The sequence below is a fragment of the Oculina patagonica genome, chromosome 8 (genome assembly GCF_052425735.1).
Source record: "Oculina patagonica isolate OP01 chromosome 8, crgOcupat, whole genome shotgun sequence".
Classification (NCBI taxonomy): Eukaryota; Metazoa; Cnidaria; class Anthozoa; order Scleractinia; family Oculinidae; genus Oculina; species Oculina patagonica.
The window spans coordinates 6,666,973-6,680,231 of NC_135765.1; the positions used below are offsets into that span (position 1 = coordinate 6,666,973).

General features: G+C 38.9%; 2 protein-coding genes across 3 annotated transcripts; one reads left to right on the plus strand and one right to left on the minus strand.

Annotated features, from left to right (window-relative positions):
- Positions 1-2,311: 2,311 nt before the first annotated feature.
- On the minus strand, positions 2,312-13,150 carry LOC144663055 (uncharacterized). 2 transcript variants are annotated; one of them, XM_078523994.1, is made up of 3 exons: positions 12,691-13,150; positions 4,554-4,790; positions 2,312-4,042 (listed from the first exon to the last, which is right to left on the minus strand). In XM_078523994.1, the coding sequence occupies exons 1-3, from the start codon at positions 12,794-12,796 to the stop codon at positions 3,663-3,665; spliced, it is 723 nt and encodes a 240-aa protein (XP_078380120.1). In that variant the 5' UTR covers positions 12,797-13,150; the 3' UTR covers positions 2,312-3,662. The 2 variants fall into 2 exon arrangements, with proteins under 2 accessions (XP_078380120.1, XP_078380119.1); XM_078523993.1 differs by lacking the exon at positions 12,691-13,150 and adding an exon at positions 5,775-6,180.
- Positions 6,462-12,012, plus strand: LOC144663015 (uncharacterized). Its single transcript, XM_078523947.1, has 5 exons — positions 6,462-6,889; positions 8,134-8,414; positions 8,602-8,824; positions 9,318-9,650; positions 10,908-12,012. The coding sequence occupies exons 1-5, from the start codon at positions 6,481-6,483 to the stop codon at positions 11,513-11,515; spliced, it is 1,854 nt and encodes a 617-aa protein (XP_078380073.1). The 5' UTR covers positions 6,462-6,480; the 3' UTR covers positions 11,516-12,012.
- Positions 13,151-13,259: the final 109 nt, after the last annotated feature.

Here is a 13,259-nt window from a genome sequence, read left to right on the forward strand (position 1 = left end):
CACCTTATTGCAAACGTTTTTGTTACTGCTTCAAATATCTTATCAAAAGAAATGTTTTTTTACAACATCAAACATCGAAAACAAATTTCGAAGTTCCACTGAATTCCACTGAATCGCTTAAAGACGAATTTACAAAATGGCTACACGTGAGATTTTGCTTAGAGCTTGTGAACTTTGAAATTCATTTTCTCAGACTCTGATAAGAAATTGTTGTTGGTGTTATCACGGATAATTACTTACATTTTTAACTTTTATTAAGGGTAGGAAATAATGCAATAGGATTTAAATTATTCTGGTACTTGATTTTTGTCCAACTTTAATAAATATTACTCGACTTCCTAGTGGATTCCGTCTTAACTCTTTCAGTGCTAAAGTCGACTTTTGTCGACATTTGAGGGCGCAGTCAATGAACCACTTGTGACGTCATTAATTTAAAAGTCAGCAGATTTTGGTACAATACAAGCATCGGATAGAGCTAGGTTTGACCTTTTCACAGAACTATTCATTTCGCGTATCAGTCGCATCCTGACAGAGCTACTGACAGAGCTAATCGAGAGAAAGCCAATGACTTTTTGGTGCAAAATCGGTGCTTAAACAGCCCAAAACACCTGTAACAGATCGAGGTCCTCTTTTCAGGGTTTACCAATGTTTTAATCAAAACTTTTTTGGTCTAAAGGAAGGACGGATAGAGTAGAAAGGAGTGGAAATAACAAAGCCGAGAAAAACGAAAAGAAAAGGAGCAAGAAAATAAATGGAAACGATTGCGCAAAAAAAAAAAAAAAAGAAGAAGAAGAAGTCCAAATTTTGGCTTATGCGCATGCGCCAAAGGACAATTTTGTACATTTTTCCATGGAATCTTCATCAAAATCTTGCTGCATCGTTGAAAAGTGCTTTTTAAGCAATGTTAAGGGAAATTCAGGATCATAGACCTTATGCAAAAATGGTTGTCATTCATTTCTGTTGTTTGGTCAAGTTTCTTAAAACGCTGATGGTGGCACTTAAATATATATGAAATATTATGCTTTTTTGAGAAGTTGTAGTGTTTTGGGTTAAATGACTGCAAAGTTATGACTCATTAAAATTTAAGAGATTTGTATGGAAAAAGTCACCCTGGCCTTCCTAGCCTCGTTTTCATGTTTTTGGCAATATAAATACCCCTGTAACTTCCCATCAGATGGAAGTATAGCCTTTAAACTTCGTACACTGATTTACTTTGACTTTATCTTTAAGTTTAAGTAATTTAATTTCGTTGACAAATGATTTTTCTGGGAACCGAAAATTAACAGCCGCCATATTTGCATTGGGTCTATAGCACCAAAAATTCAGTTTAACGGTAAAAAAACCCCGTTTTTTGAGAAATTTAGCACGGAAACCCGCAGGCGATTGGTATTGTTTTTGGCGTGTTTAACCTCAACAAATGAATTGGAATGCCACATTTTAACATTTGTAACTTGACGTCATGAAGTCAATAATAAACACCAAAGAAGAGAAATGTTGACTTCCGGTTGAGATTTGAGAGATATTGAGAAACAATGAGGTTTTTTCTGTACAACTGTGATAACAGGCGAGAATTTTGTTGACAAGCGTAACGTTGGCTTGAAACGAATGCCGTGCGAGACCACTAACTTATTTCTAAGGGGAAATCCCTTTCGAGAGCCTTTGTCTGAAATTTCGATCAAAGGGTCAAAAAGGGGGTATCTACTCTTTGATCACTATTGATGTTACCAAGGCAACGATTCTGACGTCATAGCGACATCAATTTGTTTATTGGAAAGACCTATGCATATTTGCACTAAAAATTTATTTCTTAACATTAAATGTTTAGCAGTTAGCAGTGATAGAATGCCAAAGATGGGAACAGAATGTCTTAACCATCACGAGCCGCAGTCAATAATATAACCCTTAACGTCCCTTCCTGGGTTGTTGTTCTGGTGTAAGCACAATGTCATATAGAGCTATGATAAGCTGGTGTGCAGATTTGAACTGCCAGGGCTAGAAGCCATAGCACTGATTTTAAAACACAAGTAAATTTTAGCATTTTTCGCCAACTCTCTCCTTCCTTCAATTTGCTGGTTGCCCACTTCAATTTAAGGGGAATCACAGATAAGATTAGTATCCCCAATTCATTCTTTTCTTATTGTTTATTGGCGGTAAATATTTTTTCGCTGTTACTTTTTGTCTCGTTTCCACTTCTACAGTCGCCGCACTAGAAATGAAAAGTGCTTTTAAACCAGTATTCTTCCGGCTACAATTTGTAAACATTTATTTTCTTAGTTTCTATGAACATCAGAAAAGAAACTATTGAAGACAGTTGAAATTTAAGCTGGTTTCTTTTATTGCATTACTTTATAGTAAAACAAAAGTTTTTAAAGTATTTTTATAAGTCTTACATTAATGGCTGTAAAACGAACATCTCTGTCTGTCTGTCGGTCTGTCTGTGTGTCTGTCTACATGTAGATCTGTCTGTCTGTCCAGCCTGCCATTAAAAGTAATGATACCATATGCATTCTTCAAAAGTCCTCATTATGTAACTAAATCAAAGGATAAATTATTAGCGCCGATTATTTCAATCATATTAACTCAGTTAACTCATTTTCAATTTTGATGTTATAATTAATGCGTTATCTAGAAATTTAATCTCGAACGAATTCCCTTCCAGCACATTTAAGTTGATAATTCTCTTCGACACGACTGTCAAAAATCGGAATGCCCTTATACTACTTCGTCTTTTTTCTCGTATAATATGAAAACGACTTATAAATAAAACTCATTAAAAAAAATAATTCCTTGATCTACATTATCAAAAAAGACCTATGATTAACAATTTACAATTAATTTCTATCGGCATTTACTCCGTGAACCAATAAAAGTCCCTCACAGCGTACGCGCGGTTTTGCATGCGTCATGGCTGAAAAGAAGCCGTCACTAAATCTCAGTCTTTTATCAGGGTGTCGTGCTTAACTGAACAATTAGCCTGCTAGCTCTTGGTTTCTGTCAGGACTAAGATATTTTCGCTAACAACTCAGGCGATAAAAACCTCAAGCTTGCACACTATTTGTAAAATACAAAAGACGAACCTGACGAACAGTATAAGCTATCAAACATGTTTTCTATAACGACGGTCGACGTGGTTGATGTGTTATAATGTGATGTGTTATAATATGTAAATAACTAGAAAAGTTTTTTGGCTCCTTTGGAATTCCAAGATTCGACCACAGAAGAAAGGACTCATACCTAGATTGCAAAACTATAGACTCTATACACATCAAGAGGCTAGATCCAACAAGATATTCACACGTTATTCAGTTAATTGACTGATGTTGCCATTGACCCTCTCAGTGGTAATGAATGACATTTTGCTCTTTATCTAAAAATACTAAAATGAAAACAACGTCAAAGATCATTATACGGGAGGGAGAAGCACTCTAGTGGGTAGCACTATAGTGCCTATTATTAGATTATCTAAATTTTAATTTTAGTAGAATGTAATATTATTGATTTTAGTAGCATATTATCTTCGAAAAGCCCCCATGGGGAAAGATAATAAAGTAGGTATGTATGTAGCACAAATGTTTTTGGACTAGAAACAATGCTTCATTTACTCAGTTCTTCTCGCTTGTCTACACGAGATCAAGATAAAAAAGTCTTCATTGAAAGGTGACTCATGGCATTGACCACCAATCTCTTTTAGGAGGATAATCTGGTGGCTCAGTATTCTCTACAGGAAACTTGACACGATCAGCATCAGACTCGGACGACCGTGTCTGCTTCTTGTGACCTTGTCTGGCTCTGCTAGTTTGTCGCACTCTTATTGACCGCTCCCCGCACTTTAATGCCTGTTCCAACATCTCCAGCACGCGTTTCTTGTACTTTGGATCATGATCTTCTTGTCCATCAACCGAGTTGGCAATGAAAAACACATTTTTCTTGTCACTACCAGTGACTTCTTGAGCTGCTTTCTTTAACTTCTCCCTTTCTTCTTTGGCGTTGGGTTTTTTCTGGATTTGGTCATCAAAGGTGATGACGGTGATGATCGTGATTGCTGTAACAAACATAAAGGTACTTTTACGTTAGTCAAGTAAAAGCAAGTTAATCTACTGTGGTCAGTACACATGCACCTTCATAGCGGCAAACCTAACACCACTTCCGGTTTTCTGTGGCTAAGCGCGGTTTGTGGCGGGAACTGCGCGTAGATTGTTGCTTCGCGCGCCACAAAAAATACCAATTGGCTGAAGGTTATTTTAAAGTAAATATCACATAATTGATAGCCAAACTGGCGCACCAGGTTCAGATCCAGTCCCCACTGCTTACTATTAATTCTCGCTACTAGTAAACGTCTCTTCAAGTATATCTCGGTTCACGAGAATCCGATACAGTTAATAAATAAAAAGATGCGAAAAAGCAAAACGAAAAAATGCTTGCTGAAAATTATAACAAAAGAGCGCCATTTAAGGAGGGGTCCTAAAGGTAGTTTATAAAGGAAGGGTGATGCGGAGATTTTTGTGTGTGTTAAAAGGAGAAAAACAGTCATTTCAAACACCAAATCTACTCACCAAATCCACTCAGCTGATTTTGAACAAACTTGATCTTTTCTCTGTATTGCCCCTTTTGGAATCTGATGTCATTACCGTTTATAACCCACAATACTACGTGTGTCTGATCTAATATTGGAGGTTTCTTGAGTCTGTGAGCACCAACGCCAGCGGCTTCTGCCTTTTTTGCACTCTCGGAACCCCGAGTCAATTCGTCTCCTGGTCGCTCATTTCCGAATAGAATGCGAAACAGCTCCCCTGTTAAAGAAAGAAATAACTTAGTCAGAAAATGTTATTTTACTTGATAAACAATGTTTAGCGGATAATGTACAGGAAAGAGGGCTAAGGTAAAGACCCTACACCAAGATTCTTGAGTTTTCACGCGGTCCGGTTAAAGATGATTTCCAGTCCACATCTCTCAATCTCCACCCCAAATCTGTTCCAAATCGACGTTTTAGCTCATCGAGCATTCCCGAAAGAAACTACCAGTTGCTGCGAAGTGTAATGTATCAACACATTCAAAACAATAATGAAATCAAATCCCGCGGCTGCGCAGTGCGGACTGGAAATCAGCTTTCAGACTCGGGCATATGGCTGTTACCTTAACACACATTTTAACAAATTACTTGTCTTTACTACCGACAGAAATTAAACAGAAAGGAAACCGTTCAACAAATAGGAAAATCTGAAGAAATTTAAAGAAAAATTTAGTGCCCTATTCGACTAAACCAACCCCCCCCCCCCCGCCCCCAATAAACACCCCCACCCTACGTGATGTTCATCAAGACGGAAATTTCTAGTACAAAAAATAAGCAAAATCATAAACTGCCTTGCAAAACGCACATATCGAATGGACACTGTAAATGTGTTCCACTTTGGTTCAGTAACCATAACAACAGAAAGGTTCCTCTGCTACTGCACCAGTCCTTCATCTTACCAACTTCCGGCTTGATACATCTTACATGTCTGCCTCAGACCATTCGCATTATCTTTTCTTTTTCGTGACATAACTTTAATGAAGTTTTTCTATTTTTAAATTTGTCACTGTTACTATCACTGCCTTGACCTTAGTTATTATGATTTGGAGGGCGAGAGTAAAGTAGGAAAACATGTGCATTGGGCTTTTTGGCTACATGGTAGTAAATAAAACAAAACTTCATCTCCATTATAGTTTGCTATATATCAGTTTAGCAAAGCATTACGAAAATCTTGAAGAACTTTTTCAGGCAAAGAAAAGTTTACCTTCTTCGTTTCTGTCCAACTCGAAGAATCCTCGCGTGTCGTAAAGTGTGATTTGTGTCTCAGGAATGACAAACGTCTCCAAAATCTTCGTTCCTTCCTTTCCAGTGCTCTGAGTTACCGCTGGTTGCAAACCCAGATCAAAGGACTGGAAGATAGTGTTAATCAGTGCTGATTTTCCCGAGCCAGTCATGCCGAAGAGCGCGACATTCAGGCAACAACCTTCCATTTCGCCGTCCAAGGCATCATGAAACTTCTCGTAATCCCCGATCTTGTAGTCAAGTAGTTTACTACACAGCATGGAAATGTCATCTTCTAGTTGTTCCTTACTACAAGCCATGACTGATTACCGATGATATATTATATACTAGCCGTTCTGGCTACTGTTGTGTTGTATTTTACAACAAGAAATCGAGATAAATAAAGTTTTATGTTTAACGCGTACCGCTCGATACACTTTCGCTTTGGCTCACTTTTGGGGTTCACAGTGCTAGTGACGTCACGAAGTGTTTTCCGAGAAAACTCAATTTTATAACTCCAATTTACGGGCAGCTGTAACTTGAAATGCACTGAAAAATATTCGAAAAAATATTTATGTAACTTAAGTTAATTTTAAGTTACAATTCATGAGAGAATTTCACTTTTGCGATCACCAAAAGCGCTCCGAAAACAAGTTCATGATTTGCGTGACGTAGTTTTTGGAGTCACTATGCAAATTTTCTTGACAGCCGCTGAATTCGTGGAAACCAAAACACAGTTCGCCAAAATGGAGGAAGACGTTGATGGCAGAATGGTTGACGAACAGATGCCGCCAGAAAGCAAAGAAGGAAACCGCAAATGTTTCCACCTTTTCAACTGTGATAAAACGTATAACCTGGATGCTGTGGAGAACTTGTTAAAAGCCATCGAAGGGAAAGTGAACTTCGATATCACGATCTCCACCAAGAAATATTTTCGTCTCTCCGAAATGTCGGAGTTGTGTGAGACCGTTAAATCAGGACCACCGATGGATTTTGCCATCTTTGTCGTCCATGCGCATGAATCTCGACTCTCAATCAATGAAGACAACGCTGGAATTGGTTATGCTAGATTCTATAGAGCGTTACTTCAGGCGGCGGGTAGGTTTTACAAACTTTTAGAGGGGCTATGTTTACTCATAAATAATGGCTAAAAGTGCTTTGTAGCCTTTTCATTTCCGTAAACACGTAGACAAAAGAAGGGATCGGAAGCACTTATTTGGAAACATCAAATAAAAGTTTTTGGTATATAACGTATTTACGAGAGAAACCAGTTAAGAAATGTTTGTGTATTTTGAACTTGTAAACCTACAGCTATGATAGAATATTTTCGCTTTTGAATCGTCTTTCGCTTCGTGACGATCGTTGCGTGACAGCAAGTAAAATGAAATTTCTATTTAAACATTATTTTTTCATTTTTGAAAATCTGAACGCCGTCATTTAATTTTCAAACGATTATTTTACCGATATCTCCTCGGTTTTCTTGCCCACTTATTGGGCCTACGTGATTCCCATTTCGACCATATTAAACAAAAAATCTAAATCTCCAGCGAAAAAAGCTTGATCAGTTTCTGACTGTAGAGAGATTACACTCGACCATTTTAAGAGGTATATATATTGGAGTAGCTTCAAAACATTACTGATATCATTGTCTTATTCAAAACTATTTGTATCCACTTATATATTGTGCAAGGGGTTTTACTACCGATATTTCAAGTGACTGGACAGGTGTAACTGAAACAATATAACAATGTCTTTTTTCAAGCTTTAAAATAAACCAACACTTCTTCTTATTATTTACTCTCACATTGAATTACTCGCCAATTATGGAGAGCAATTTTGTATTCGGGATATTAAATTGTCACAACTAACCTAGTAAAAAGTGACTTAACTGCTATGAGTATTCTCACTTGTGATCACTTGTAGCTCATTTGTTTTATTTAAGTCTGGAAAGTATGGCCAGTGTGCAGTTGGGCAGCGAAACGTTTTTATTTTAAATATACCGTAAAATTCTGGTTATAAGCCCTGGGCTAATACAACTTCGTAAGGGGTTTTGGGAAGGGCTTATAAGGGGAATAAAAAAAAGGAGCCACGGGAGTGTTGATCAAAGTACGTTTTTAACTTAAAAAGGCATAATGAAGCAACATTTAACCCTATTCAGTACTGTCATCCGGTAGAGAGGGGGGGGGGGCTTATATCCGGCGGGTGTATTTTTTTCGTTTCCAGGTAGATGGGCCTATAACGGGGGGCCTTAAAAGCGGGGGGGTTATAGCCGGAATGTTAGGGTATTTCTTATTTCTTATGATCCTATTTTTGCCTCTGCTTTACGGTTTTTAAACCCACAGGTGAAAGAGTACTTGTTGTTATTGGTGGAGATGACAACTACAAAGACGCTGCAGAAGAAGAAAGAGCTTTCTTGTCACGATGGGCCAAGAGGCAGGTTTCTTCTCAGTTCAAAGAGGAATTCATGGATGGACAAAAGAGCTTTATCTTTTCCTGGGACCAAAAATACAATCCGATTCACGAAGAGGCGCTGTTGCATTTCCTCCATCCTGCAAAAACGGGAACAAAATTTGTTCACGAGCCAAAACGTCAACCAACAACACCTTCGGTTGATACAAGTCAGGTATGTTTTCTTTGTTATGGTTGGCAACAAGCGACAGAAAAAATTGTGTTTTTTTTTCTTCTTTTTTCTTCTTCTTTAAACTGTTAAAACAAAATGTCCTTAGAGGTAAACATATCACAGCAACAAATGGTTCAGCCTCAGCCAAAATGCTAATTTTTTAACTTCACCTTTTTTTGTGTCCATGCAGGCAGCTAAATCTGAAGAAAGTGGCGAAGTCAGTGTAAAAACACAGACAAAAATAAACTACTCCAACGTCCAGCCAGTGGAGGACGAAACCCTTAGGCAGAAAGCTAAAACTAGACGAGTTGAAAAAAAAGAAAATGGAGAAAATGATGTTGCTCATCAGCCTCCTGACATGGAGAAACCCAAACTTAACGAGCCTGTGAACGCCATACCCGAAGGTTCAGGTGGTAAGTCAAGCAACCAATCGTTAATTGTTTTACCTGCAGTAGCTTACATCATTCTTTCTGAAAACCAGTTTTATTATATAAAAGAAACTGATGTTTAATAAGGAAGTGCAACCTAGTAAAAACACTGTATTACATTACTCCTCCTACTATTGAAATGTTTAACTTAGCACTATACAACTACCTACTAGATAATTAATAATAGTCAAGTTCGCTGGATTTTTTTCTTCGCAATGAAAAAGCTGTACTGATTTTGGACTGCTTTTCAGTCGTGATATCTTTTCAAAAATTAGTTTGAACAGTTCTGCGTTTTCCCTTGAAAGGACCAAGACCTCTTTCCTGAAACGTGACGTATCTCTAAATGTTTTGTTACCGCGTGGTTGAAACGACTGTCGGAATGCCTTTCAATCGATGCCGGAAAAGAAAAAAAGAGATCAAGACTGGTAACCTAACGGATGGCCTGTTTGCTCTACTCATCTGTTATTTTTTCCTATAGAACAAAACTCTGCAGCGAAACCGGAAAGTGATTGGTACAAACAGTTAGGAGCAATGGCCAAGGATACGCCATTAGAAGAGAAGAAAGTAGCGATCATATGTCGGGACCAGTCTGACATCACTATTATCAAGGACTTGTTTGGTGATGAACTGCTGACCAAAGTCCACATATTCAGTGGTCGTCCAGAAGCCGGGCCCAAATCTTTACTCTCCATCCAAACATCGAGATCCTGTATTATTGTTGTGGATGCTAGAACCATGGAAGAAGAGTTGCACCACAAATCAGGTGAAACACCCTATGAAGACTTGTTGAGAGCAGCCAGGGAATCAGTGGGTAAGAATATTAATATTTAACTTTAAAAAACGTTTTTAAAGTTAAGTTTCTCGTCCTTAATCAATTTGTATTGCTAAGCTCCTTACTCATGTGCATTTAATGGGAAAAAGTACCTATTAACTTCACAGCGACCATAAGCAGGGATGAAATCAAAACATGTTTACACACAAGAAAATGTAGTGGAAACGCTGCCACGACATGTCCCCTGAAAACATTAGGGGACGTATCGCTGCAACGTGGCCGTACAATTTATTGTGTGCCTGCATATTGTCCTATATGTCGCTGCAACATGTCCTTTCTTGTTTCGACGCCTTTATATACCTGTAGGACCAAATTCATTGCTATGTGTGAAGTCTCTGTTACTTGGTCACTCGTCAGGGTGTCTACATAATAATATGACAGACATGTTTAAAAACATTAAAGGTGCTGAAGGGATATGTTGGGAGGCATATCGTAGGCAGGGCATGTCGCAGCGATATGTTTCATGTACACACATGAAAATGCAGCAGGAACATGTTGCAGCGACACGCCCCATTGTTTAAGAGATGATTCGCAGTATTTGCTGCTACAAAAACAGGGCTTGTAACACTAATGGCTGATACAAGCCCTAGATGAATTTTCAGGCACAGAACACAGAGCTATAGCTACTAAGCAAATGTATTACTTTTACTTTTTAAGGGAGTCTTAAACAATTATTCCATGTTAGCGCGTTGGATATGCGATGGTATAGAGTTAGCGAGACAAGCGGCGCCAAGTTGGTTCTTAAGTCAGTGTTCGAGCCCAGCGACCGGTCAAGCCAAAGTTTATTCCGGGCCTTGAAACATAAAGCGACTGATTTTTTTTTCTCCTCCCTGAATGGACAAAACATTTCGCTTAGAATGTCGTTTACTATTCTCACTGCATACATAATTAGCCCGTCACTCGGGAATGGCTTAAGTTCGTTAAATTCCGGCGTGTTGTACCTGCGCACTAGTAGCATGATGCATTGCGACCTTCGCTTCAAATATCACAGTTTTAGTCACCTCGTGGCCAGTTCAACGGAGTTCGGCGAAGTAACTGTATACGTTTCGCCCCTCCCACCTCCCCTGGTGGCGGTCCATCACTGCTGTACCCTACATTCTACACGCAAATTGCCCTGGCAGTCGCGGGTATCCTCCCATAACTTAGCTTCCCGTGTCAGGGCAATTGTGTGCAGTGAGAATGGTTTACTATTACGGTTTCGTTGATCATCTTGAGTCTTCTTCATTATCTTTTCAGAGCAGAAAGTTGTCATTATCATCTGTAGTGACAGGGGAAAGACGTCACAGAATGGAGAAGACGCCATAACATCCAAAATCAAACATCTTCTCGGTGACAAGGGCATTATCCTTTGGTGGAAGGAGACCGAAGAGTCACTTGTTGAAGCCAAAAAACCCAAACGCGCTATTCTGTTTAGTCGATCAAAATCTCTTCCAGGTGATGGTGCGGCAAAAGGGTCTGTGGGTCATAACGCACCTTTGATCAACCCAGAGGAGTTCACTTTACTTTTGAAGACCCGACTGCACCATGGCAGGATTTCATACCAAGAGGAAGATGTCAAGCAAAGGCTGCAAGGATGGACGGCTCCGGAATACATAGCGAATGACTTGATGGAGAAACGGACATCTACTGCCCATGCAGAATTGCTGATTTATCGAGAAAATAACACCGGTAATTTTCGCGTTGTTGTGAATGACGAGAAAGATTCCAAATCAGTAGGGAAGTTGGTTGACAGTGTCAAAGGTGGAATACAGGATGTCGGTGATTACCTTTCTTCCCAATTGGAAAGTTTCGACGCGTTGGTTTCTGGCAATGAGCTAGACAACTTTTTTTTTCACACTTATTGAGCTAGCAATATTACTTCTTCAAAAATATTGACCTTGGCGCCTTAAGAAATTAATGGTGATATTAAGGAAAAGTTTTGTCGTGTATTAAACACATTATAGTGACGTGCTTCATTTAACTAAAGTAAAGCAAGCAACGCTTGGTTTGGTAGCTACAACCATGGTTACAAGTGTTAAAGGAGAAGTTCACTACAGAATGGGCATTTCTTTTCTTTACGCCAATAAAACGTTTACACAAAGATATGTTATTCGCCAAACTTTCAGCCTCCAACGTGCGCTATAACCCTATGAAATCTTTCCCAAAACTCGACAACTGAACGCCGCCATCTTGGAGCTGGTAATGTATGCATGACGTCAGAGAGCTCATCCTGAAGTGTGGCGGGAATATTTTAATAGTAAAATCTCCTTATTTTTTGTATTTCTTGGAGCTCTTTTTGAACAAAATGGAGCTGCACAAACAGGAATTTTGACAAATAAAAGCCACTACAAAGAAACAAGGAGTTTCGAGTATATAAATGCCGATAGGCGAGTGTTTCTCCCTACTTCTTGAGTGCTCTAGTCGCTTCCTATAAGTGCTTAACAACAGGACAGAGCAAAGACGAGGCTTTTTTTATTTGTTTTATAATTAAGAAATTCATTAATTTCCCCACGAATTCGTGCAATTTTCAAAACAAATATAAAGTACACAACAATTAGCCAATCACAAAACTTGTTAGAATGGTTAAAAGAATTTCATTGGTTAAATAAGACATCAGCTGGCAACAGCTGTCAAACCATCAAGTTCCGAAACCATCAAAGTTCAGAAATCCTCAAGCTGAAAATGTCAAGTGGAATCCGAATTTAACACAAGTCCTTGAAGTTCTTAGGACTTTTAGTTCAACACAGGATAGAAAAGTAGACTGTGCAGTGAAAACCGGCTGAATTATTACCATAGCAACAGAAAGGCCCCGGCCCTTTCTCTTTCCGTCACCTTCGCCTCCATTCAGAATTAGGCTCATTTTTTCAATCCCCGGCGTGACCTTAGTATAAATGCCGTTCTGCCGGACTGACTATAAAGTTTAAAACATGCACTACGTATGACGACATTGAAGCAAATAAAATAAACCACTTTACACAGTCAAGTTTCCCTTTCATCATTAAGGAAATCTTAAAGAAATTCTTAGATAACAAGAACCTACCTTCTTCATTCTTGTTCAGCTGGAAGAATCCTCGCGTGTCGTATAGCGTGATTTGGTTCCCCGGAGGAACACAAGTCTCCAAAATCTTCGTCCCTTCCTTTCCCATTCGATTCCCATGCTCTGAGTTACAGCTAGCCCCGAATCCAGATCCAAGAACTGGAAGATAGTGTTTATCAGGGCTGATTTTACAGAGCCAGTCATGCCAAAGAGCGCGATATTCAGGCGACAACCTTCCATTTCACCATCCAAGGCGTCTGGAAAGTCCTCGTATATTCCGATCTTGAAGTCAAGTATTCTACTACAAAGCTGGGAATTGTCATCTTCTAGTTGTTCCTTATAATTACTGCAAGCCATGATCGATTACCGATGAATTATCACATACTAGCCGTTCTGGCTACTGTTTTGTTGTATTTTACAACGACAAATCGAACGCGTATCGCTCGATACACTTTCGCTTTGGCTCACTAGTGACGTCACGAAGTGTTTTCCGAGAAAACTCAATTTTATAACTCCAATTTACGGGCAGCTGTAACTTGAAATGCACTGAAAAACATTCGAAAAAATATTTA